The sequence below is a fragment of the Salvelinus alpinus genome, chromosome 17, assembly GCF_045679555.1.
Source record: "Salvelinus alpinus chromosome 17, SLU_Salpinus.1, whole genome shotgun sequence".
In the NCBI taxonomy this organism is placed as follows: Eukaryota; Metazoa; Chordata; class Actinopteri; order Salmoniformes; family Salmonidae; genus Salvelinus; species Salvelinus alpinus.
Genome location: NC_092102.1, coordinates 15,002,250 through 15,028,373, shown reverse-complemented (window position 1 = coordinate 15,028,373; position 26,124 = coordinate 15,002,250). Strand labels below are relative to the sequence as shown.

The 26,124-nt window shown below is 47.9% G+C and overlaps 2 protein-coding genes across 5 annotated transcripts in view; one reads left to right on the top strand and one right to left on the bottom strand.

Moving 5' to 3' along the window:
* Nucleotides 1-26,124, top strand: part of LOC139542227 (low-density lipoprotein receptor-related protein 1-like) — a 134,929-nt gene that overhangs the window by 97,307 nt on the left and 11,498 nt on the right. For 2 of the 4 annotated variants that reach the window (XM_071347407.1, XM_071347410.1), the window contains exons 29-69: nt 674-805; nt 1,072-1,299; nt 1,973-2,147; nt 2,307-2,401; nt 3,214-3,366; nt 3,729-3,869; nt 4,021-4,146; nt 4,362-4,493; nt 4,935-5,069; nt 5,159-5,288; nt 5,508-5,634; nt 5,750-5,901; nt 6,185-6,309; nt 6,568-6,942; nt 13,838-14,027; nt 14,316-14,520; nt 14,729-14,921; nt 15,336-15,461; nt 15,578-15,706; nt 15,854-15,973; nt 16,058-16,171; nt 16,431-16,580; nt 16,867-16,989; nt 17,270-17,386; nt 17,635-17,763; nt 18,302-18,424; nt 18,695-18,835; nt 19,169-19,356; nt 19,597-19,780; nt 20,004-20,089; nt 20,435-20,554; nt 20,854-21,041; nt 21,315-21,520; nt 22,836-23,024; nt 23,135-23,283; nt 23,683-23,776; nt 24,098-24,214; nt 24,349-24,468; nt 24,710-24,832; nt 25,077-25,202; nt 25,519-25,635. In XM_071347407.1, coding sequence (XP_071203508.1) covers nt 674-805; nt 1,072-1,299; nt 1,973-2,147; nt 2,307-2,401; nt 3,214-3,366; nt 3,729-3,869; nt 4,021-4,146; nt 4,362-4,493; nt 4,935-5,069; nt 5,159-5,288; nt 5,508-5,634; nt 5,750-5,901; nt 6,185-6,309; nt 6,568-6,942; nt 13,838-14,027; nt 14,316-14,520; nt 14,729-14,921; nt 15,336-15,461; nt 15,578-15,706; nt 15,854-15,973; nt 16,058-16,171; nt 16,431-16,580; nt 16,867-16,989; nt 17,270-17,386; nt 17,635-17,763; nt 18,302-18,424; nt 18,695-18,835; nt 19,169-19,356; nt 19,597-19,780; nt 20,004-20,089; nt 20,435-20,554; nt 20,854-21,041; nt 21,315-21,520; nt 22,836-23,024; nt 23,135-23,283; nt 23,683-23,776; nt 24,098-24,214; nt 24,349-24,468; nt 24,710-24,832; nt 25,077-25,202; nt 25,519-25,635 — 6,093 coding nt within the window. Of the gene's footprint in view, nt 1-673; nt 806-1,071; nt 1,300-1,972; nt 2,148-2,306; nt 2,402-3,213; nt 3,367-3,728; nt 3,876-4,020; nt 4,147-4,361; nt 4,494-4,934; nt 5,070-5,158; nt 5,289-5,507; nt 5,635-5,749; nt 5,902-6,184; nt 6,310-6,567; nt 6,943-13,837; nt 14,028-14,315; nt 14,521-14,728; nt 14,922-15,335; nt 15,462-15,577; nt 15,707-15,853; nt 15,974-16,057; nt 16,172-16,430; nt 16,581-16,866; nt 16,990-17,269; nt 17,387-17,634; nt 17,764-18,301; nt 18,425-18,694; nt 18,836-19,168; nt 19,357-19,596; nt 19,781-20,003; nt 20,090-20,434; nt 20,555-20,853; nt 21,042-21,314; nt 21,521-22,835; nt 23,025-23,134; nt 23,284-23,682; nt 23,777-24,097; nt 24,215-24,348; nt 24,469-24,709; nt 24,833-25,076; nt 25,203-25,518; nt 25,636-26,124 lie in introns of all 4 variants that reach the window. The other 2 variants (XM_071347406.1, XM_071347409.1) reach the window with 1 other exon arrangement.
* On the bottom strand, nt 4,167-12,481 carry LOC139542230 (galanin receptor type 1-like). Its single transcript, XM_071347416.1, has 6 exons — nt 11,062-12,481; nt 10,779-10,915; nt 10,226-10,621; nt 10,019-10,100; nt 9,553-9,903; nt 4,167-5,803 (listed from the first exon to the last, which is right to left on the bottom strand). The coding sequence occupies exons 1-5, from the start codon at nt 11,279-11,281 to the stop codon at nt 9,635-9,637; spliced, it is 1,104 nt and encodes a 367-aa protein (XP_071203517.1). The 5' UTR covers nt 11,282-12,481; the 3' UTR covers nt 4,167-5,803; nt 9,553-9,634.

Sequence of the window (26,124 nt, the reverse complement as noted above, 5' to 3'; positions counted from 1 at the left end):
CTTTCGGTTACTTGCCCAACGCTCTAACCACTAGGCTACCTGCCGCCCCTATATAGTGATCAGTGGCCTACTATACTGTAGGAGTTCCCAGACTTTTAGTCAGTCAGGGGTTAATAGACTGTGCCCTGAGCTGATCACACAGTGTTTAACAGATGGAGAGAACTGGGCTCGTATCCACAAAGCAATTCAGAGTGCTGATCCTGGATCAGTTTCCTTTTTTTTTTAGGTCATAGTGAATAATATTATACGGGCAGATTCTAGATCAGCACTCTTACTCTGAGATGCTTTCTGGATACAGGGGCCCTGATCTGAGGCGAAGGAATACGGAGCTGAGGTCTCACTGGCCAGTTGATTGACAGCTTCCCCCAGTCCCTCTGACACCGATGGGGGAAACAAACCATGCCTGACGATGTCTGACTCAATCCCTATCCGTGTCTCGCTCTGTCCTCTGCTCCCTCTAATACTCCATCCCTATCTGCCGACCGCTCCCTTCACTCAGTCTCCAGCGCAATGCTCTGTGATGGAAGTGTTTTAGTAATTGAATCAAATAATACCTTTAAAAAAAAAAAATTGTTGCCTTGGTCGAAATTGAATAGAATCGAGTCGATGGATCATTGCCGCAGTGGACCAGGTCTCTTTATTCAAACATGTCTTGGTCCTCTCTCTCCCTCAGCTCCTAACCCTTGTGCCACCTCTGATGAGCAGAGCCAGTGTTCTCACCTGTGTCTGATCAGCTACAACCAGACATTCTCCTGTGCCTGTCCTCACCTTATGAAGCTGCAGGCTGACAAACGCACCTGCAAAGGTAGGAACACACACACACACACACACACACACACACACACACACACACACACACACACACACACACACACACACACACACTCAGAGGGCTGAATGGTGACCAATCTGTAATTTAGAAACACCCAATCGGACGATTGTCTTACTAATGAGAATAGCTCGGTTTTTAGTTCAGCCGCTCTTTGATATGCTCATACTGCCTTTTGTAGTTTCTGGATAGTAACCCTTCCCCTGTACCCCCCCCTTGTCTCTTCCATTCTCTCTCTCCAGAGTCTCGCCAGTTCCTGCTGTATGCCCGTCAGATAGAGATCAGGGGAGTGGACATAGACAACCCCTACTATAACTACATCATCTCCTTCACCGTGCCAGACATAGACAACGTGACCGTGGTGGACTATGACGCCGTGGAGCACCGGATCTACTGGTCAGACGTCCGAACCCAGACCATCAAGAGAGCCTTCATCAACGGCACCGGAGTGGAGACCGTGGTGTCTGCTGGTAGGATGACCGCTCTTTCAAATACTCCTTTTTTTTTGTAGTGCCCGGATGTGCGACGTTTGCTCCTTTTTAAGGCAGGCTGCTTTGGAATCCACTAGGCTGATTTGTGACCAAATCATTTGTTTTATTGAATTTTTCGGTAACTGCCAAAATAAAGCAAACACCAACGGTGTCTTAATAGGTCATTGGGCCACTACGAACCAGAACAGCTTCAATGCACCTTGGCATAGATTCTACAAGTGTCTGGAACTCTATTGGAGGGATGCGACACCATTCTCACACAAGAAATTCCATAGTTTGATGTTTTGTTGATGGTGGTGGAAAACGCTGTCTCAAGCACCGCTCCAGAATCTCCCATAAGTGTTCAATTGGGTTTAGATCTGGTGACTGACACCACACACACACACACACACACACACACACACACACACTGAGATCTCTTCTTCTAGCCATGTTAGCCAAAATAATGGACGACTGGGCATTTTTATACACGACCCTAAGCATGATGGGATGTTAACTGCTTAATTAACTCAGGAACCACACCTGTGTGGAAGCATCTGCTTTCAATGTGCTTTGTATCCCTCATTTACTCAAGTGTTTCCTTCATTTTGGCAGTTACCTGTAGTTAGTGGTTTAGTTAAATTTGCCTGTATGTGTGCTTGGTTTTCTTCAGACCTGCCCAACGCCCATGGTCTGGCAGTAGACTGGGTGTCTAGGAACCTGTTCTGGACCAGCTATGATGCCAATAAGAAGCAGATCAACGTGGCCAGACTGGACGGATCCTTTAAGAACGCTATTATCCAGGGCCTTGACAAACCCCACTGTCTGGTCCTGCACCCTATACTGGGGTGAGTACACACACACACACACACACACACTGGAGTAGGAATGGAGTTTTCGAATAACACGACGACAGCAAAAGAACGTTGATGTTGTCACGGTGATTTCAGTGACCGTCAAACCAAGCTTAACGTGTAATAACATGTCATGTGTTTGTCCTTCTGCAGAAAGATGTACTGGACTGATGGGGACAACATCAGTATGGCCAACATGGATGGCAGCAACCGTACCATGCTCTTCACCAATCAAAAGGGCCCTGTGGGTGAGTGGGTGAACACTAACACTGTAGTGTACAACAATGCTGAGCAAGTGGGAAAAAAGTGAGAGTCAGAGTGTGCGAGCGTGAGTGAGTGTGTGAGTATTGTTTCTCCTCCATACAATGTGATGTTTTTTCCTGCCCTGTTCAGAGAAATTAGTCATTGAAGTCGCTTGCATTGTTTACCATAAGTTAATGTGACAGTACCGTGTTTGACCACTAGATGCTGCTGTTGCTGCTATACCGCCTCACTACTTTATCCATTTTGCTGGTCTCCTGTGCTTATTAAATAGATCACAACATTTCCTTCACAATTTTGTGTCGACAACCAATAGATTTAGCTCATAATGAAAATAAATTGGGGGGTCACCCTCACAATTCAAGTCCTCCATGAAAACAATTCAGTTTGCCAGTTTCTCTTAACCTGTGTCCAAGAAACGACCCCGTTGAGTACAGTTTGTTCCCTTCAGAATAGGTCTGGATTAGTTACTGTTAGGCCTTTCCTGATGAACAAGCAAACCATTAGGCTGCATCAGTTTTAATGGTTTCAGTGTTATGGTCTTCAATGGTCAAAGTACCTTTTTCTAACTACAGAAAATACTTTGGAACCGTCAGAGAATGTGGGTGTAGTTATATGTCCCCTTTCTGTCCCTGCCAGGCCTTTCTGTAGACTACGGCACAGAGGGAGGGAGTCTAACCATGTAGTGTTATCTGTCCTATTTGTCCCCTTCAGACCTGTCTGAAGACTATGACATAGACTGTGTGAGTGAACGAGAGAGGTCTGACTGGGATCGTGTTGTGCTAACTATATCCTATAGGCCTGTCTATAGACTACGACAGTGAGCAGCTGTACTGGGTCAGCTCAGGGAACGGCACCATCAGCCGCTGTCAGATGGACGGCTCAGGCCTGGAGGTCCTGGACGGGGTCAAACCAGGCAGGCTGACCAAGGCGTCCGCTCTGGCCATCATGGGTAAGGCAGAAACAAGCTATGCTTGGCTGAAATGATGTCTTTATAATCTGCTTTGCACTCTGGGTTCGCTGCTGTGTTAGTGTTATCTGTGGAATGATAGTTTTTTTTGTGTAATTCGTTTGTCTATTGTGTCTATGTTGAGTCTGGAATTAAATGCAGTTTGAATCCGAAAAATCTTTATTGTCCATTAACATTATCTGCCTAAGTTTAAGCAGTCACCTTTCTTGTCTAAACTTAACCAATCACATTTGTTTCTGCCGTCAGGAAAAATATGGAATCAGGAAAACTCTGCAACGTGGTGTGAAACACCATTTTAAACCATTTGTGTGCTGTGGTACTGAATATCTATGCTGTGTGTCTAGGTGACAAGCTGTGGTGGGCAGACCAGGGGACAGACCAGATAGGGACGTGTGATAAAAGTGATGGCGGGAACTGGAAGGTGCTACGTAACAACACCTCTCCTATGATGCACATGAGAATATACAACGAGAGCCTGCAGATAGGTACAGGTAGGACGTCGCACTGTTGTCACACCTACGATGTCCCGCTTTCCGACTTACCAGGTCGAAACTCCGCGAGTTAATGAATGAGAAACAAGATGGAGTTTTTTGTGATTTTTCATTGTTTGTCTGTATTTTTCCCCTGTTGTCCCAGGCATCAACCTGTGCAGTAATAACAATGGAGACTGTTCCCAGCTGTGCCTGCCCACCTCCTCTACCACCAGAACCTGTATGTGTACTGCAGGCTACAGCCTTAAGAGTGGACAGCAGTCCTGCGAGGGTAAGAGACCGTCACACACACATTTTTAAACACTTTATTCAAATCCACAAATCACGTTACGTCGCAAAGGGATTCAAACATTCAAAAGGTCACAGGCGCTTGGACACTCGTGGATATAGAAGCACCTCATCCTCTATATAGCCTTGCTGGGTAGAATATACAGAGACATCTTACTGTAACAGTAGCCTTAGTAACTTTCTGTCCTCCCTCTCCAGGTATGGGTTCCTTCCTGCTCTACTCAGTACATGAGGGAATTAGAGGAATCCCCCTGGACCCGTCTGATAAATCTGATGCCCTGGTGCCCGTGTCTGGCACCTCGCTAGCTGTGGGCATCGACTTCCACGCCGGTGAGTATACTGCTGTGGGCCTACCAATTCCGAAACAGGAGTTTGGTTTGAGGATCAAGTCACTTGAGTGTTAATGTGTAGTCACACCAACCGTACTGCAAAGATGTTTCCCCAAACTGTTTCTACGCTGTACCTGCCTATGGTCTTCCAAGTAATTACTATGTAACTTTATTATGTTCAAGCAACATTGACAAATATTATCCAGAGCAATTAGGGTTACATGCCTTGCTCAAGGGCACATTGGCAGATCCACAACCCCCCCCCCCACCCCACCCCACCCGCACGCACACACAGTCAGCTCCGGGATTCGAACCGGCGACCTTTTGGTTACGGTCCCAATGCTCTTAACTGCTAGGCTACCTATTTTAGTAGGACTTTATTTTGGTAACGGTAATGATTATTGTATCCGGTTAGTAACCGTCATCACGTCTGTCTTGTTAGAAAATGACACTATCTACTGGGTGGACATGGGACTGAGCACCATCAGCCGAGCTAAGAGAGACCAGACGTGGCGAGAAGACGTGGTGACCAACGGCATCGGCAGGGTGGAGGGCATCACTGTGGACTGGATCGCAGGTCAGAGAACAACCAGAACCGTAACCACGTACACACGCAGGGACGTATACACGCACACCCACTGACTCCTCCCATCCGTCCCCTGTCAGGTAACATCTACTGGACAGACCAGGGCTTTGACGTCATCGAGGTGGCCAGACTCAATGGATCCTTCTGCTACGTGGTCATCTCCCAGGGCTTGGACAAGCCCCGCGCCATCACCGTGCACCCAGAGAGAGGGTATGTAGTTGGGGCTGGGACTAGGGATTGGGTGTCTGTGTGTACCGTAGTGCTCTGTGTGTCTTAACATGGTTACTTATAGGTTGTTATAATTGGTCCAGCAATCAGTTGTGTTTGCACTTTGATTAATAATTGCGAGCAGTAACTGGTCATATGACGGGGAAACTGTACATTTTTGCCTTCAACCTCATATGAGTGTGTGTCTGCGTGTTTCTGCAGGTATCTGTTCTGGACAGAGTGGGGCCAGGTCCCCCGTATAGAGAGGGCCCGTCTGGATGGCTCTCAGAGATTAGTCCTGGTCAACTCCAGCATCATGTGGCCCAACGGAATCTCCATCGACTACAAGGTACAGTCCACACACACACATCTATCTTTCAGATTCAAACCTAGCGTTTTCTTTTCTCCTCTCTCCTGTTTTCTTTTAGAAAGCGGTTTGAGTATTTGTCTGATTGTGTGTGTAGGAGGGGCTGCTGTACTGGTGTGACGCACGGACAGACCGGATCGAGCGCATCAACCTGGAGACGGGAGAGAACAGAGAGGTGGTGCTGGTTAACAACAACATGGACATGTTCGCCGTGTCCGTCTTCGAGGGCTACATTTACTGGAGTGACAGGTGAGCTCCCTGCTGTCCTATCCCTGTCACCTCCTCGGTCTTGGTTTAACCCTTAATATGTTACCCTGCTATGGTATACTTGATTTACTTGACTAATGTGCTTGGCTCCTTTAAGGAGCATAAGGCCATAGACGAACAGTTTTCCGACATTTTATGCCGTCCTGCCATTTACCAGACTTAGATTCCCATCGCGTGAGTGTCGTTTAATACAATTTGTGTTTGTTTTACCTCCAAGCCTGTTTGAACGTGACTGACTAGTGTTTTGTTTGCCGTGTTGGACCAGGACTCACGCCAACGGTTCCATCAAGAGAGGCAACAAAGACAACGCTACAGAATATGTGTATCTGAGGACAGGCATCGGTGTACAACTGAAGGACATCAAAGTCTTCAACAGGGACCGGCAACAAGGTAAGGACATTTAACCTCTAAGAGAAACCCACATGTGTGGCAGGGTTGGGATCCATTTCATTTTAAATCGGTCCACGCAGGAGTTTAATTGACATTTCAAATGAAAAGTAAGTAAATAGGGGCAGTTATTTTGAACAAGGATTTTTAATTCCCTTCCTGGATTGACTGAAATGGAATTCTCTCTAACCCTGGTGTGCTGTGTTAAATTGTGTGAGACTGATGTGACTATGAGACTGATGTGCGTGTGCTCTCCCTCAGGCACCAACGTCTGTAAAGACAACAACGGCGGCTGCGAACAGCTCTGCCTTTACCGTGGCAACGGGGAGCGAACGTGCGCCTGCGCACACGGCATGCTGGCCGAGGACGGCCGCGGTTGCCGCGACTACGACAGCTACCTGCTCTACTCGGAGCGGACCATTCTGAAGAGCATCCACCTATCAGACGAGACCAACCTGAACGCCCCCATCAAGCCCTTCGAGGACCCGGAACACATGAAGAACGTCATCGCTCTGACCTTTGACTACCGCGGAGGAGGGGGGAGGGGAGCCAATCGGATCTTCTTCAGTGACATACACTTTGGAAACATCCAGCAGATCAACGATGACGGATCAGACCTCAAGACGGTGGTGGAGAGTGAGTATGAACGTTGACCCTGTTATGTTCTACTGTCCGCAAGAGGCAAAACATTCTGGCGGATCCTCTCAATGGAGGATGCTGGGGTATCGTGTACAATTGGCCGTTTTAGCTGGGCTTTCACGCACTCGTACACGTGTGGTTTTTAATCAGCTTGTGCTATTAAAAACGGGAAAAAGCTAATGGCCTCAGCTGAGCTAATTGTGTTTATTGAAATGAGGTGAGGTTGTAAGACCGATCTTGTTCAAGTCAAACATGTTGCCCCACTGACCATAGGTCTATAGAGTAGTCTATAGAAGGTCCATAGTGGTCTATAGAAGGTCCATAGTGGTCTATAGAAGGTCTATAGAAGGTCCATAGAGTGGTCTATAGAAGGTCCATAGAATGGTCTATAGAAGGTCCATAGAGTGGTCTATAGAGTGGTCTATAGAAGGCCCATAGAGTGGTCTATAGAAGGCCCATAGAGTGGTCTATAGAAGGCCCATAGAGTGGTCTATAGAAGGCCCATAGAGTGGTCTATAGAAGGCCCATAGAGTGGTCTATAGAAGGCCCATAGAGTGGTCTATAGAAGGCCCATAGAGTGGTCTATAGAAGGCCCATAGAGTGGTCTATAGAAGGCCCATAGAGTGGTCTATAGAAGGCCCATAGAGTGGTCTATAGAAGGTCCATAGAGTGGTCTATAGAAGGTCTATAGAGTGGTCTATAGAAGGTCTATAGAGTGGTCTATAGAAGGTCCATAGAGTGGTCTATAGAAGGTCCAAAGAGTGGTCTATAGAAGGTCCAAAGAGTGGTCTATAGAAGGTCCAAAGAGTGGTCTATAGAAGGTCCATAGAGTGGTCTATAGAAGGTCCATAGAGTGGTCTATAGAAGGTCCATAGAGTGGTCTATAGAAGGTCCATAGAGTGGTCTATAGAAGGTCCATAGAGTGGTCTATAGAAGGTCCATAGAGTGGTCTATAGAAGGTCCATAGAGTGGTCTATAGAGTGGTCTATAGAAGGTCCATAGAGTGGTCTATAGAAGGTCCATAGAGTGGTCTATAGAAGGTCCATAGAATGGTCTATAGAAGGTCCATAGAGTGGTCTATAGAGTGGTCTATAGAAGGCCCATAGAGTGGTCTATAGAAGGCCCATAGAGTGGTCTATAGAAGGCCCATAGAGTGGTCTATAGAAGGCCCATAGAGTGGTCTATAGAAGGCCCATAGAGTGGTCTATAGAAGGCCCATAGAGTGGTCTATAGAAGGTCTATAGAGTGGTCTATAGAGTGGTCAATAGAAGGTCCATAGAGTGGTCTATAGAAGGTCCATAGAGTGGTCTATAGAAGGTCCATAGAGTGGTCTATAGAGTGGTCTATAGAAGGCCCATAGAGTGGTCTATAGAAGGCCCATAGAGTGGTCTATAGAAGGCCCATAGAGTGGTCTATAGAAGGCCCATAGAGTGGTCTATAGAAGGTCTATAGAGTGGTCTATAGAGTGGTCAATAGAAGGTCCATAGAGTGGTCTATAGAAGGTCCATAGAGTGGTCTATAGAAGGTCTATAGAGTGGTCTATAGAAGGTCTATAGAGTGGTCTATAGAAGGTCTATAGAGTGGTCTATAGAAGGTCCATAGAGTGGTCTATAGAAGGTCCATAGAGTGGTCTATAGAAGGTCCAAAGAGTGGTCTATAGAAGGTCCAAAGAGTGGTCTATAGAAGGTCCATAGAGTGGTCTATAGAAGGTCCATAGAGTGGTCTATAGAAGGTCCATAGAGTGGTCTATAGAAGGTCCATAGAGTGGTCTATAGAAGGTCCATAGAGTGGTCTATAGAAGGTCCATAGAGTGGTCTATAGAAGGTCCATAGAGTGGTCTATAGAGTGGTCTATAGAGTGTCTATAGAGTGGTCTATAGAGTGGTCTATAGAAGGTCCATAGAGTGGTCTATGGAAGGTCCATAGAGTAGTCTATAGAAGGTCTATAGAGAGTCGTCTATAGAGTCGTCTATAGAGTCGTCTATAGAAGGTCTATAGAGTAGTCTATAGAAGGTCTATAGAGTGGTCTATAGAGTGGTCTATAGAGTGGTCTATAGAGTCGTCTATAGAAGGTCTATAGAGTAGTCTATAGAAGGTCTATAGAGTGGTCTATAGAGTGGTCTATAGAGTGGTCTATAGAGTGGTCTATAGAGTGGTCTATAGAGTAGTCTATAGAGTAGTCTATAGAGTGGTCTATAGAGTGGTCTATAGAGTGGTCTATAGAGTGGTCTATAGAGTGGTCTATAGAGTGGTCTATAGAGTGGTCTATAGAAGGTCCATAGAGTGGTCTATAGAGTGGTCTATAGAAGGTCTATAGAGTAGTCTATATAGAGTAGTCTATATAGAGTAGTCTATATAGAGTAGTCTATATAGAGTAGTCTATATAGAGTAGTCTATATAGAGTAGTCTATATAGAGTAGTCTATAGAAGGTCCATAAAGTGGTCTATAGAAGGTCCATAAAGTGGTCTATAGAAGGTCCATAAAGTGGTCTATAGAAGGTCCATAAAGTGGTCTATAGAAGGTCCATAAAGTGGTCTATAGAAGGTCCATAAAGTGGTCTATAGAAGGTCCATAAAGTGGTCCATAGAAAGTTTATAGTGAACATACCTGGTCCATAGAGGGTCATTAAAGCTCTATAGAATATCCGTTAAGTATCCACAGAATGTCCATCGAGTTTTCATAGTAACCCTTAGAATCCGGGTAGGGGTAGGGGTGGCGTATCCAGCTCCACAGGGTTGAAGGGCTGCACCATGTCCCTGCCCCTGAACACCCCCGTACACCCTGCCATACACCCCCTGCACCCCTCCCATCTCTCCCGGCCCAAGTCCATCAGATCCCTCCTGAACTTATTGGACATGAACACGTAGAGGACGGGGTTAACCACCGCTGCTGAAGACGCCAGTAGGCGGATGAAGATTGCTATGGAGCGGTAGCTGGAGACACCAGAGATTCTGACCCCTTTGAGGGAGGGAGAGAGAGACGGATAGAAGTTTAATCCAGTCCACAATATTACAACAATTGAAAAGACAATATAACAGAATCTTTTTTTTTTTTTTACATTTTTATGTGGTACCTAGGAGGGAGAACATGAGGCCGTAGGAGGGCAGCCAGCAGAGGGTGAAGACCAGCACCAGCAGCGCTGACGTGTGGGTCACCTGTGGGTCACAGAAATAAACAGAACATTAGAATACATAGAGTTAAAACTAGAAGCGACACTAGAATGGACCCCGGATATCCCGGCAACATGACTACAGGACAGCGGCCACCTTGGTCAGGTTACCTGGCTCTGGTAGCGCTCCAGCTGGGAGGCACATCCCAACAGTCTCATCTGGCGCAGGAAGCAGTAGATCTTGGCGTACATCATCACAATAACGCCCAATGGTATCGCAAAGGCAAACAGGAACAACGCCGTGCTGTACACCAGCTGACTGAGGCCGCCCAGGAAGGCGAAGCAGTGTAACGCGCTGGACACCGCCACCGTGCGGAAAGCAAACTGCGGAGCTGCCAGGGCTACGGCGGGAACCCAGAGGAGCACCACGGTCAGTTTGAGGCGGCTGTGCATGCGGGAGCGGAAGGACCAGGCGGGGTGGACCACAGTCAGGTAGCGGGTCACGGCGAGCGCAGCCAGCGTGAAGACTGAGGCGGAAGAACAGGCCACGCCCAGGAAGCTGACGACCTAATAATCAGCAAAACACAATTGTAGAGCGTATTTCTCATACCCAAGGCACTATACAACATAATCATAAAAATACTGTTGAAGATCTAAGTAAGGAAGTACATAAAAATAAAGTGTATCCCTAGTCAAAGAATGAAAAGATGGCGAGATGAAGGACCTTGCAGAGGAAGCTGCCGAAGGGCCAGGAGCCCAGGGCGATGGCCGCGGTGTGGAAGGGTAGGCAGAGCAACAGCAGCAGGTCAGCAGCACTCAGAGCCAGCAGCAGGGTGTCTGTCCCATGAGGAGGCTTTCCACCTACACACACCACCACAGTGGAACAAGTTTTTTTTCACGCTTTCAATGTGTCGTCCTCTGGGGTCTTTTTTTGCTTTTGTACTTTTTTAATTTAAGACTTTCTAACTGCACAAAATGTTTACCCCCCCAAAAAATCGATCAATCACCTCGCCTCCTGCGGCCGGCCAGGATGGAGATGACTAGGCAGTGGCCCGCCAGGCCCGTCACCAGGATGAGGCCGTCCAGCATGGGCACCAACAACTTCGTCATCTCGGTCCCATCTGTCCCATTCCCCTGGCCCCCACCACTACTAATGTTATACAAAGCTCCCCCATCACTATTGTTCATCAGCAGCATTTCACCACAGTTCTTTGTTGCAAAGCACATTTTGAATTCTATTCTATTCTGTCCTCCGTAGACACGCACGGTGGCGCTGATATTTCAGACTACTAATTATCACTAATCTTGATAGTAGTTATAATGACTGTCTGATAATAGGGGACATAACAGTAACACTGTCTCTGACACTTCTCCCCAACACCCCTCCTCCCAACGTACCCTCTCCTACTGTAAAACCTTATCACTCGTAACCACATTGGCACTTCAACACGACGACTGACAGGTTCACTGACGCGTTCACCTTGACAGGCAGCAGCGAACTGAGCAGTTAAGGTCGTTCATGCTTAGAAGCGCGTGAACAATGCATCGGTGTCTGTTCTTCCTCGTCTCGAATGCAGTTGCGATTCCTTTACGTTTCCACTTAGACGATGTGACAATCTTTATCCGGGCGGTTTGTATTTGACAAGAATGCAGCATCAATTTCTGTTGTTTAGTTTCTACGGTCTCTGGCCAGAACACCCAACAAGAAAATAGTATTGTGGAATCAGGGGCGTAGTCCACTCCAGATTTCCAAAACAAGTTTTAATGATCCAAGTTTACACACAAATACTTCTTCTTAGAGACTGACATTGAGAGAGGAGTCCATTCCTGACGCTGGCTGCATACTGGCTGTGTTCCATATCAGTATTCCTCCCCCCTCCTCCCCCCAAAAAGTTGGTGATTTAAAAAAATATGTATAGCAACCCAGTTCTGGTCCTGAGCTTGTATTGAAAAATGTCTATCCAGTCTCTTCCTTAATGTTGTATTGATTTGTTGAAACCAAGCAACACTATAATACAAAGGAGCTGCTGTCGCTGGCTGCCGTCTCAGTTGCCATTTAAAAGCAGTCAATTCTACTTGAAGTTAAGTGCCTCGCTGCGGTGTCTGTAGTGTTGTCGTCCGTTATGAGGTTCATGCTGCTATCCTGCCTGCCTGGCCACAGATTCAGATTCCTCGGGTAGCCGGAGAAGAGGCGGAACAACCAAGAACGCGAGAGAAGGAACGAAGACCGACGACGACACAAAAAAGAGGACACAATAAAGACCGGGAAAGAGGGCTTTGTTGGTCTTGAGAACGATACTCACTGTTCGTCTGTCGGACAGGTAATGTTGTCAGTTCTGTAACAGTCCGCTTCTCGTTTAACTACTGTTTGAACAGGGGCTGAGATAGGAGCTGGGAGGAGGAGGGGAGTCACAGAGGTGTCTCTGATTTAAGTTACAGTTAAACTGTTCAGAACACACTAACCCTGGCAGGTACATCACATCTGTATAGCTTTACTGATTAACCAGTTGTTTGCTAGCGTCCTTGCCAACATCTCCTTTTTGTCTGCCCTTATCACTAGGAATTTCAAGGATGTAGAATATCGACTGTGGCTTGGACGCCAACTTAGTAGAGTTCTGGTTGGTTAGCTTTAAATGCTGGCCTCTGCAATGTTTTGCCTGTTCTTAATGTAGTCCCTCTCTGCTACAGTTTGACTGCTTGTCTGTAGGTGCAGACAGATTTCCAGCCCTCCTCCGTCCACCTTAAACACCTGGGAGAAAAATAACTCGTTATTGACTTTTGACCGTGAGCAAACAGTTACATGGAGTGTCCAGGCTTTTATTATTGAGCAGTTGCTGTCATAAAAATGGACAGTGGTGTGACGCCAGCAGATGCTGGAAACTCTGAGAGAAGCCCATAAGGGGTGACCCTTGAAAGAGTCTACAGGGGATTATGTTTGGGTGACCTCTCCTCTGCTGGGTGTCACACAGCTACTTGAGTCAGAAAAGGGTTTCAGAATCCTGAAATGGAAACTGTAGAGGGAGAAGGTGTGTGTGTGTGTGCGTTCTGGTGGTGTCTTTTTTTTATTTTCTTCCTGGATAACAAGTCACCATGAATAACAGGGTCCGCGGGGAGAGGAGCAGTGTGTGTGCAGGCAGTCAGCCATGAAATGACAGGATGATACCGAACAGCAGGCATGGCAAGGTCCTTCACTCATAGCACTGTACCATTTGTCCTTTCTTCTCTCGCTTTCTTTTCTCCTTTCTCACGGTCTTTCTCTCTCTCTCCCCTCTCTCTTTCTCCTCACAGCTTTTTTCCATTCGACAGCTGATTTGGATGGACATGCCCATATAAGAACCTTTCCCATTGCCATTTAACCACTGCCTTTCTGGAAAGTTGACCATGCTTGCAACCTATTCCATCTTTTAATGATGATTCATGATTAGAGTTGAATTCACCCCTTAAAGGCCTTTGTAGAGAGGTTCGCTCCCTTTGCCAATACTACTACATACATTGAAGCGTTCCCTTTTTTTCTGCTGTACTTGTTTGGATTTTTTTCCTTCTCAGCAGGCGATGCTCTTTCATTGGCTCTCTTGGTCCGTTTGCTAGAGACCCACCAAGGTCTGTGACAGTAGTATTGACTGTGTTGTGACCACTACACTAAAGGATGACAGGGTGCTGAAAACTTAATCATGTCTTGTCTTGTTTTCTCCTGTACTGTCACAGTCCCTCAATAGGGCATATACCTTTACTGACTGTCTTTCCCCCTCTGTGTTCTCTCGCTCTCTCGCTCTCTCCCCCCAGATGTAGGCTCAGTGGAGGGCTTGGCGTACCACCGTGGCTGGGACACCCTCTATTGGACCAGCTACACCACCTCCACCATCACCCGACACACGGTCGACCAGAGCCGACCGCAGGCCTACGACCGCAACACCGTGGTCACCATGTCTGGAGACGACCACCCCAGGGCCTTTGTACTGGATGAGTGTCAAAAGTGAGTGGCAGTGATGTTCGTTTGTATTTTGATATTTTTTATGTAGAATTTGAAGGAGCGTGAATGACTTTTGAAAGCCCCCGACAACGACTACTAGATTTGAATTGACGGATGAAATGTCAAACCGTAGCTGTTTGGTCAGTTTTATTAGTCTTTTACTGGAGCGTTTTATTCATCGACTCCATTACTTTGTCTTTCTACCATATTGTCTGTTTGTTTTATGTAGCTGACCATTTTCCCAGGCTATTTTTAACTGGCCCTTTACTTCCTGTTGTCCTTGTCTACTAGTCTGATGTTCTGGACCAACTGGAACGAGCAGTCCCCCAGTATCATGCGTGCCAGTCTGTCTGGTGCCAACGTGCTGGTGATCATCGGTAATGACATCCGCACCCCCAACGGCCTGGCCATAGACCACCGCGCCGAGAAACTCTACTTCTCAGACGCCACGCTGGACAAGATCGAGCGCTGCGAGTACGACGGCAGCAACCGATACGTGAGTCACCTCTGTTACCTGTGACTTGTTGGGACGGTGTTGACGCCAGCCACTGTGGACCCCCAAGGGTCTGCGCTTGTGTTCTCTTATCTAACCATTTTTTTTATTTGTTCTGAATCATTATCGAAATAAGATCTCTAATACTTTTGGTTGTTTGAAGACAAACTGCTTTTCTTACTAGCCATGTCACCCCCCCCCCCCCCCATAGGTGGTTGTGAAGAATGAGCCAGTGCATCCGTTTGGCCTGGCGGTGTATGGAAACTACATCTTCTGGACTGATTGGGTCCGCAGGGCCGTGCTCAGGGCCGACAAGTTTGTGGGTAGAGACATGAGGTTGCTGAGAAATGACATCCCCCAGCAGCCAATGGGAATCATCGCTGTGGCCAATGACACCAACAGCTGTGAGTGATGGAACTCATGGGGAAGGTCAAAAAGGGGCGGGTCATTTATGCTGACGAACTGCCAATTGAGTCCAACGTAGTCTAGATGGCTCCAGGGCTACGGCGGGAACCCAGAGCTTAATCATGTCCATGCGGATATTACACAGGGTTACTGTAAAGTTTCAGTATTTTGGGCGCCAGGCTAGCCTAGTGGTTAGAGCGTTGGGCTAGTAACCGAAAGGTTGCAAGTTCAAATTCCCGAGCTGACAAGGTAAAAATCTGTCGTTCTGCCCCTGAACAAGGTAGTTAACCCACTGTTTCTAGGCCGTCATTGAAAATAAGAATTTGTTCTTAACTGACTTGCCTAGTTAAATAAAGGTCAAATAAAAATGTAAAGGCTATGCAAGTACATTTAATTGATTTTAATTCTACCAGGTGAGTTCTCTCCCTGTCTGATCAACAACGGGGGCTGTCAGGACCTGTGTCTGCTCACCTCAGACGCGAGGGTCAACTGTAGTTGCCGTGGAGACCGCAGACTCCTGGAGGACAACTCCTGTTCGGGTGAGAAGGGGTGGGGGCCTGTGGACACTGTGAATCAATAGGTTCTCGTTAGGGGTCACGGTCTAGGTTAGGATACACATGGTGCTGACGGTCTCTCCCTGTCCCTACTACCGTAGCTCTGAACACGTCGTGTGGCAGTGTGGACGACTTTGAGTGTGGCAACGGGGACTGCATCAACTACAGCCTGACCTGTGACGGCATGGCCCACTGCAAGGACAAGTCAGACGAGAAACCGTCTTACTGCGGTGAGTCTGTGTGTGTGCGGCTGGTGTTTTTGGGATGTCAGTTCAATTTCAAGAAAGAGAACAGTGTAATAATTGTTTAGTCATACTATATTGGTCATAGTAAGACGGCTGGAGTACGTCTTCTGACGCTGGTCTTGCTCTCTGCAGCGAACCGGCTGTGTAAGAAAGGCTACAGGCGCTGTATCAACGGCCGCTGCATCGGCCACATGTTCTGGTGTGACGGGACTGACGACTGTGGAGATCACTCCGACGAGCTGCCCTGCAACAGTAAGTAGTGTGTGCCTGTGTGTTTGCGTGCGTGCGTGCGCGTTACTATACCCGTTCTAATGTGTGTGTGCGCCTGTTCTCCAGTGACCCTGTGCAAAGCCGGAGAGTTCCAGTGTCGAGATGGGAGCTGCATCTCCAACACCAGCCGCTGTGACCAGGTGGTCAACTGTGAGGACGCCAGTGACGAGATGAACTGCTGTAAGTCTACAGGCTGTCTTTTACATGTCGGATATCTGTGACGAAAGGTCATTTGAGCTCAGTAATGTCAAACTGTTAAGTATGGATGCGTCTGAAATGGCTCAGTATATGCTGTGGCTAGTGCATCCGTTTTTAACATAGCCCACATAGGGCACATATGATCCCCACTCCGTGTTGAACGTACAGACGCTGCTCCCAGGAGCCCCTCAACTAACCACCTAATGATTGTTCATTTGTGTATGACGTCTCTCCTCCCCAGTGCCAACTGACTGTTCCCGCTACTTCCGTCTGGGGGTGAAGGGGGCGACCTTTCAGAGCTGTGAGAGGACCACGCTGTGCTACCTGCCTTCCTGGCAGTGCGACGGCAACAACGACTGTGGAGACTTCTCGGATGAGAGAAACTGCCCAGGTAACGGGCAGACAGATCTTACCTTTCTCCTTTTAGGGCCTATTGGGCAGTAATATCATTCGGACAGGGCTTTAAACGTTCTGCGTTTTCTTTCAAACACTTAAAGCGTTTGTTTGAGCCTGCCCGGAGTGCCAAAATGGGCGGGGGTGGCACTTTTGGGACTGCTCAATTGGTTACATTGTGCAGGAAATGAAGCATGGCTATTTGAACCCCTGGTCTGACTCATTGCCAAACGTCTTTAGGGTCTTCAAAGCGTTACAGTGTACTCTCTGTCTCTCTCCACCAGACAAGAAGAAGCTGAAGTGCCCGGTGAACTTCTTTGCGTGCCCCAGTGGTCGCTGTATCCCTATGAGCTGGACCTGTGACAAGGAGAACGACTGCGAGAACGGCGCTGACGAGACCCACTGTGGTCAGTCTCTTTGACAGATATTAGATGCCTTCTGTGCTTCCCCGTATTCCCTTAGCTGATGTAATGCACAACTTTGTGTTGTACTGTTGTGCCACAAAGATCAAAACGGTGTGGTCTCCCTGCGTATTCAATAGATAAACACAACGAGCATGGGGGTCAGAGTTTAATAATTCATTCAACGTTGTCCTAATTTCAATAATAAAAATGTAAAAATGTGGTGATAAATCTATTCTTGCACAAAGTAACCCAGATGAAATACGTTTTCCCTCTGCCTCTGCAGATAAGTTCTGTACGTCCACCGAGTTTGAGTGTGGGAACCATCGCTGTATCTCCAACCACTGGGTGTGTGACGGCGCTGACGACTGCGGCGACAATAGTGACGAGGACAGCAGATGCAGTGAGTGGCTCAACCGACACCCCAGATCACACCCCAGATCACACCCCAGATCACACCCCAGATCACACCGAGTTTTCTACCAGACCCTCTGCTGACATTGGCAGCAATTAGCAACACGATTCCCAAATTCTCCCAAACATATTTACTCAGGAGGAGCCAGATTCGTTGGTTGGTTGATTGATCCTTTTAATTGGTCGACCGCTACTCTGAAGTTATCTAACCTGTTCATGTCTCCGACGTTGCCATAGAAACCAAGACGTGCAGCCCAGAGGCGTTCCAGTGTCCCGGCACCCATGTGTGTGTCCCTCAACGCTGGAAGTGTGACGGGGACAAGGACTGTCTGGACGGGGCTGACGAGAGTGTCAAGGCTGGCTGCTGTGAGTAGTCGCCTTCTTCGGTTTGCGCCGCTGTTCAGGCACCTTGGTTTGAAAGTGAGGTAGCAACAGCATTTATTTTTCTCTGTTGTGAGTAGGAGGAGAGCCACAACACATCCACAAATGTCCTAATAGTCACCACAGCTGATCTGAACTGGACTTGGATAGATAATATAGTATAGTACTCTGCCCCTATGCATTGTACCCATCAAGGCTGGCTGCTGTGAGTTGGAGAACGATCTCTCAACATCTCCTCCACTCACTCCATAATAATCACCACAGCTGAATTGGGCTTTGGTAGTAGAACGTAGAACATTCCCCATTTAGCTGTGGTATTAATAAATGAAAGGGAAGGCATCAGACTTCCATTCCGTCTGTTTAGGATTCATCTTAATGATATGATCAGCGGAGACTTAAATGGCAACGAGTTGAAGACTTGTTAGAGACTGCTCAGGTTACGTGTCGTGTCATTCATTTTTGCAACACCTTCTGTTTGCTAACCCATTCTCACTTTCTCTCTTTTCTCTCCTCTCCCTCTCAGTGTACAACAACACCTGTGACGAGAATGAGTTCATGTGTCAGGACAGACAGTGTATCCCCAAGCACTTTGTGTGTGACCACGACATCGACTGCTCTGACGGATCCGACGAGTCCCCACAGTGTGGTGAGTGTGTGACGCTGCGTGAGCACAGAGGAGGAGACGGGGATGAAGTGATGCTGGCGGTTGTGATAGGTCTATCTTTTTGTCCGTTCCTTCTTCCCTTAACCGCTGACCTGGCAGTACAGGATAACTGAAGAGTTTTCAATATATGGTTATCATTTCCTTCATTATTACCAATAACTGAAAGGATAGGGACATGGAAAGGAAGCCATTTAACAGTTCTAGAGACACAGACAATGTCTCAGTGCTGACATAACCTTTCTACCCGTGTAGAGTATCCTACATGTGGGCCGGAGGAGTTCCGCTGTAACAACGGCCGCTGCCTCAACCAGAAGAGCTGGGAGTGTGATGGAGATTTTGACTGTCAGGACCGCTCTGATGAAGCTCCCAAGAACCCCCGGTGCACAGACTCAGGTCTAAAGGGACACACTGTGTTCTATATCTGTACTGGAGAAATGTATAGTATAACACTGCATTTGTGTGTAATTTTGTGGTTGCGTTGTTAAGTAGTTGGCTGTGGCTTCTGCTGAAAAGGCCATAGCATCCCTCACTGTAGGTTTTGTTTTGGTAGTGAATTAAAAACGTTAGGCAAACTATTCGAGTTTATTAGCAACCAGGAAATGACGGAGCGATATCTGCATAGTGCATCTTTAATGTTCTCTGTGGTCATTGCAGTAAAGCAATGTTGGAGCTGTTAGCCCTTCAGTCTGCATAACCTAAACTGCAGTCTTTTTGCACCGCCTACAGAGAGGAAGTGTAATGATTCTGCCTACATGTGTCGTAACGGGAAGTGTCTTAACGAGACGTTGCTGTGTGACCGTAACGACGACTGTGGTGACGGCTCTGACGAACTCAACTGCTTCATCAACGAGTGTCTCAACAGCAAGCAGAGTGGCTGCTCCCAGCTCTGTGAGGACCTCAAGATAGGCTTCAAGGTAAGGTGTGTGTGTGTGTGTGTGTGTGTGTGTGTGTGTGCTTTTGTGCATGTTTCCAATATTTCTACCTGTGTAATACAACCTGGAAATTCTACGATATTATCGAATCTGTACACCTCAGTCTCATCTCCCTCCTATTAGTTAACCATGTGAGTCTGCTGGTACAGCACCGACCCACTGTAGCTGCAAATGTGTTCCACTGTATTGACATGCTGTCTGTGTGTCCCCTGGGCCCTACAGTGCAGGTGTCACCCTGGTTTCCAGCTGAAGCGGGATGGGAAGACGTGTGTGGACATAGATGAGTGTACCACGTCCTACCCCTGTACCCAGCGCTGTATCAACACTCACGGATCCTTCCACTGTCTCTGTGTGGAGGGCTTCCAGCTACGACCGGACAATCCTACTATCTGCAAGTCCACCTCTGGTAAGACCAACAGCAGGGACTACTTGGATTCTTCCAATAAGAAAGGCTCTTTCGTTGTCCGTCGTAAAATGTTTCCAAATGTATTCCGTTGCGGCGTTCAAGGAGCAATACCCATCTCTTAGTGTTGGGCGCATGTGCCTCTCTTTATGACAAGTTCGACCATGTACAGAGCCCTTTTCTGGTCCCCCTAACTCTTATCCTCTATCGGTCTGTCTCGCTACAGATGAGGAGCCCTTCCTGATCTTTGCCAACCGGTACTACCTGAGGAAACTGGACCTGAATGGCACCAACTACACTCTGATTAAACAGGTGAGACAGCAAGCACTGTGTTGGGATCAGTGTGCCATTTAACCAGGTGTCAGTTTATATGACTATTTATTATCAGCGATAGTGATAATCTAAACCGATTGTAGGCTATATCCTGTATGTGTGTGTGTGCCGTGTTTTTTGTGCATGTCCGTGCGTGCCTTCGAGTGTGTATGCTTGGGGGGAGTGGGGCTTTTTGTTGCCGTGACTGTAAACATCCAAGGTATGATCTTTTTGGAATGTTTGGATCGTTTGCAAATTAAATATAATTCACGGATTCTAAATGTGTGTGTGTAATAATAGAATTTGCGGATCCAGATAATCTGTTTTCTAATGTGTGTGTGCCAGGGCCTGAACAACGCGGTGGCTCTGGATTTCCACTATGCAGAGCAGATGCTCTACTGGACCGACGTGACCACTCAAGGCTCCATGATACGACGCATGAACATCAACGGCAGCAACATCGAGGTCCGTTTGGAAGTTGTCCGGTCTGTCACTCTCATTGAGTCTGTGGACCATTGATCTGTTGGTGACTCTGATTGGTCAGTTGGCCTGTCTGTGGCTCTCTGATTGGACAACCGACCTGTTAGTGGCTTTCAGATTGGATATGTCTCAAGTCTGTTGTTCTCATTGGACAGTAGGCTAGTTTATTTCTCTCTTATTGAACAGCAGGCCTTTTTGTGGCTCTGAATGGATAGTTGGCCCGTATATGACTTCCTGGTTAGTTAGTTGGCCAGTATCTGACTCTCTGATTGGCTCTTGTCCAGGTGCTGCACCGGACCTCCCTCAGTAACCCAGACGGATTGGCTGTAGACTGGGTCGGAGGAAACCTGTACTGGTGTGATAAGGGGCGGGACACCATCGAGGTGTCCAAGCTAGGAGGAGCCTTCCGGTCGGTCCTGGTGAACACCGGCCTGAGGGAACCACGCGCTGTGGCTTTGGATGTACGCAACGGGTGAGAGGGACAGCCCAGAGTACGATACACACAGAACATGAGGCTAGAAAGTTCTGTATTGTCTGAGACTGAAGCGTTGTCACATACTCAGCCTCTGTACGAATTAATAGTGAAATGCAATGGAAGGACATTTAGGCTGCAACTAGTACCCAGAGTCTTCCTGGTCAGGCCAGAAGTCCTGTCCGGCTCCAAGGTCCATGTCTACAAGACGGTCTTTTTCACGAATAATGGTTCTGATGGTGTAATGTGATACTGTCCCGTCTTGTTCCTCAGGTACCTGTACTGGTCAGACTGGGGTGACAACCCCCACATAGGGCGGATTGGGATGGACAGCTCCAACCGAAGTGTGATCGTCGAGGACAAGATCACCTGGCCCAATGGTCTTACGTTAGACTTCATCAACGACCGCATCTACTGGGCCGATGCCAGAGAGGACTACATTGAGTTTGCCAGCCTGGATGGGACCAACAGACACACGGGTAATGCATATTGACACACAGTAGCCTACACACACACACACATGCAGATGCTCACGCACGCGCGCACACGCAATTGTATGAGAGCCACGGTCCAGCGCACTGTTAAGTGGTGCTGTTTAGAGCCCTGGGCCCATTGGGGGAGGAGTGAGAGAGAGAGGGGACTATTGTTCTGTCAGACTACTGATGAGGCTGTTATCTGCATGAGGTCTGAATACCCCAAGCCTTGTTACCAGACAAAGGACAATACTTTATATTGTCAGCCAACTGTGCAGAAGAATGCAGGGATGCGGAGGAGTTCCTGATGATTTGAATTCCTCACATTCACAAACCTCAGTTTGAAACTAGGGCGCGTTGCACATAAAGCGTGGGTTTGAGAGGAGATATCTTCCCGGCCATATCCTCTTGGTGGTCGTGGAGGTTTCATAGTGGAGTTGGGATATGTGTTGGCTGTATGTGTGTTCTGTGGGCCTTGTCGTGACCAGACTGGCCATGGTTTCTATTGCCTGACGGGAAGAGATGTTCTGTAGTCAGCAGTGGAGCCGTGTCAGTGCTCTGGTAGGGTGGTGCTAGCCCACCCGTGGGTCATTAACCTTTGCGCACACAAACTGCCTTTCTAATGGGGACACGGGCTGTTTGAGTTCAGATAAGGGAAAGGAGCTGGTCAAAGGTCACTCCGTGTAGATCCACCAGCATCTCCTCTCAGCTCCAATATCATAGAACGAAACTCCCTCAGGACTTGTCCAGGTGGCAGGAGACTCGTATAACGTTTGTACCACAACACCGATTACAATATCAATTAGCCAATGATGAGACGCCACCATCCTAAATCTAACGTGTGCTGTTTCAACCCAGGATGTGGTGTGTGTGTCCTGTGCTTTTACAGCAGAGGACAGTCAGGTAGCTAATGGTGTGTTCCCATAGCGACATGGAGCAAACAGAATGAGTGCATTGAGGAGGAACATTCTTAAACACATAGTCATGACCGTGAGAAGTATGCAAGCCCCAGTGAAGCGCGGCTCCTATTGCTTAACCCATAGACGGTAGTGAGTTGGTATCATGAATGGCTGATGCTCCGTCACCACTTCTCCTTGTGTTAGCCGTCGGGCATTGTGTGACTATATGCATTTGACTGACAACGTTGTGACGTAATTGATGTCCCCCAGTGTTTGGACTAGGAAAAACTCTTGGACCCCGGTTGTAGCCGATAGAGATTTTCCTGGTCAGGTCATGTGGTGGCCAGGTCAAACTCAGGGCCCTGTGTGTAATATGATACTAATGACGTCACTGCTGTATGGCTGTGTGTTTGTGTCCACAGTGCTTACCCAGGACATCCCCCACATCTTCGCCATGACCCTGTTTGAGGAGTACATCTACTGGACCGACTGGGAGACCAAGTCCATCAACAGGTGTCACAAGACCCTGGGTATCAACAAGACCACCCTGATCACTACCCTCCACCGGCCCATGGACATCCACATCTACCACCCTTACCGCCAGCCTGAGGGTAAGAGATAAACATGTACACACACACACACACACACACACACACACACACACACACACACACACACGGTAGTTCCGGTTAAGAGTTCCCTTCATCCCCTTTGCTTCCAGTGTTTAACCACCCGTGCCAGACAGACAACGGTGGCTGTAGTAACCTGTGTCTGCTGAGCCCTGGCGGGGGCTACAAGTGTGCCTGTCCCACCAACTTCTACCTGGCCAACGATGGACGCACCTGCATGTCCAACTGCACTGCCAGCCAGGTGAGGGACTGCGGAATGATATGGCTATTGAGGGGCCAGACAGCTAGGGGGCAGCAGAGCCTCTTGTGGAATGAGAGGATGTTACATTGCTGTTTATTATGCTTTGTGAGTTAATTAAGTGTCATTATCGTCACAGTACAGTGTGTCATCACCTTAAATTCAGCCTCTTACCTGGGCGTTGGTAGTAGAACTAAGTAGAAAGTAGAACATTCCCCATTTAGCTGTGGTATTAATAGATGAATGGGAAGGCATCAGACTTCCATTCCGTCTGTTTAGGATTCATCTTAATGAAATGATCAGCGGAGACTTAAATGGCAACGATTTTTGCAACATCCTCTGTTTGCTAACCCATTCTCTCTCTCTCTCTCTCTCTCTCTCTCTCCTCTTCCCCTCGTCCAGTTTGTGTGTAAGAACGACAAGTGCATCCCCTTCTGGTGGAAGTGTGACACGGAGGACGACTGTGGGGATCGCTCGGACGAGCCTGCAGAATGTCGTGAGTGTGCCACTTTTTCATACAAAACGACTTAGTAAAGTGATTGCGTATATTTCTAGTGTGTGTGTGTGTGTGTGGTCCCTGTGGGAATTGAACCCACGACCTTGGCAAAGCCAGCTCTACATAAAATGGGTGAAGGAGTAGTATGTGGATGTATAGCAAAGGGTCATTGATACTTCTACTGGGCTCTGAGATTGTGGAGGATGAGAGGTAGGTGGTGGTAGAGGAAGATCGTTGGTAAACCTGATGTGGGCCTGTTTCAGACTTTAAAACAACCTCAATCTGAATATGTGTCTGTCTGTCATCCATTTGTCCTTAAAGCTGAGTTCAAGTGCAGGCCAGGCCAGTTTCAGTGTGGGACAGGCATCTGCACCAACCCAGCCTACATCTGTGACGGGGACAACGACTGCCAGGACAATTCGGACGAGGCCAACTGCGGTACAGCCTCGTTCATGCTTTCACTCACTCCCTCAATCTTTCTCGCCCACTCTCTCTTGCTTGCTCTCCCACTCGTTGTTTCTCTTCTCATCTCTGACATGTCTTCCTCTCTGTGTGTGTGATTTGTTCTCCAGACATCCACGTGTGTCTGCCCAGTCAGTTCAAGTGCTCCCACCCTAGCCGCTGTATCCCGGGAATCTTCCGCTGTAACGGACAGGACAACTGTGGCGAAGGAGAGGACGAGAAGGACTGCCGTGAGTCCACACGTCCCATCTCCCCATCTGCACACTTTGTTACATGTGTTTATATGCCCGTTATATACATCATGCACATATGTTTTGTGTTTTATTGGGGTAATACTGCTGGACTTGCACAAGGTCTCTCTTGTAAACTTGATTGCATGTCAGTGAGACTAACCTGTTCAGTAATAAATAAACTGTTGTTGTTGTGAGTTGCTTCCTGTCAGTAACAGTCGTCTGTTCCCTCTCCCTCTAGCCGAGGTCACGTGTGCGCCCACCCAGTTCCAATGTGCCATCACCAAGCGCTGTATCCCTCGCGTCTGGGTGTGTGACCGTGACAATGACTGTGTGGATGGGTCGGACGAACCAGCCAACTGCAGTGAGACCCCACCCCTCTTTTTCAGAAGACTATTCTAGACTAATGACAGACACACGAGTCAGGTTCAGCATCCATGTTGAAGAAGAATACACGTTTCTGCTTACGGGTTCTGGCTAACCTACCGAACTAGTCAATTACAAACTAGATCTTACAGACCTCGTAACATCCTCCCATCACCTTTCACTTTACTCAGTCTATCAGGCATGTTACAAGTCTCAATCTCTCTCCCCCTCTCCCCCTCCAGCCCAGATGACATGTGGCGTGGATGAGTTTCGCTGTAAGGACTCTGGACGCTGCATCCCGGCCCGGTGGAAGTGTGACGGAGAAAATGACTGTGGAGACTCATCTGACGAACCCAAAGAGGAATGTGGTGGGTGTTCTGTCGCCTAGGGAACAGAGAGACGGCTCAACCAGCAGCTTCAAAACTCCGCTCCCTATTACGATGGAGTTTTGGTTATGATCTGGGACCGCATCCGTGGTTGCTCGTCAGCATTGCCAATGACCTCTCTAGTGTCGAAGGTTCGACTATGATGCCGATACCCTGGATGTAGAGGTGTTTCGCAGCAGATCTTTCTGTTTTGGTGGTGATCTGCTGTGTGACGGTTCATTTTACGGCGTTGGCCTCCTGTACTGCATGTACTCTATATGATTGTGTTACGGCGCTGACGGTGTGTGTCTCTGTGTAGATGAGAGGACGTGTGAGCCGTACCAGTTCAGGTGTAAGAACAACCGCTGTGTCCCGGGCCGCTGGCAGTGTGACTACGACAACGACTGTGGGGACAACTCGGACGAGGACAAGTGCGGTAAGGTCTCTCCTCTGTCATCCCTGTTAGTGCACACTATCCTCGTTCACTCGTGTCACCAGTACAGTGTCACTGCGTTGTTCCATTGCATTTTTATAATGCTCATGGTTTGTGCTCCTCTAGGGATTACACATTGGGCATTGGTGGCTTGCTCTGTATGACTGGCCCGAAACATAGTTTCAATTGTTTGATTCTTGCGTTTGTCTTTGTCTGTGTCTTCTTGCGGGTCTGTTTCGTAGCTAAAACATAACCTTACCTGCAAAGTTGCCATTCATTTGGTAGAAATTCATTCAGTTTGGCCTTTACTCCTTTTAATATCATCTCTTATGCATCTCACCTCGTCTAATGTCTATGTTTCATTTCACACCGACTGGCCTGAGGTAGAGGTAGGCCTCCACTTTTAACCATCCCCATCTCCTCCAACCCTAATGTCACTCTGCTCCTCCTCTCCCATTGCACCCCATTCAATCCCATCGCGCTCGTTTGCAT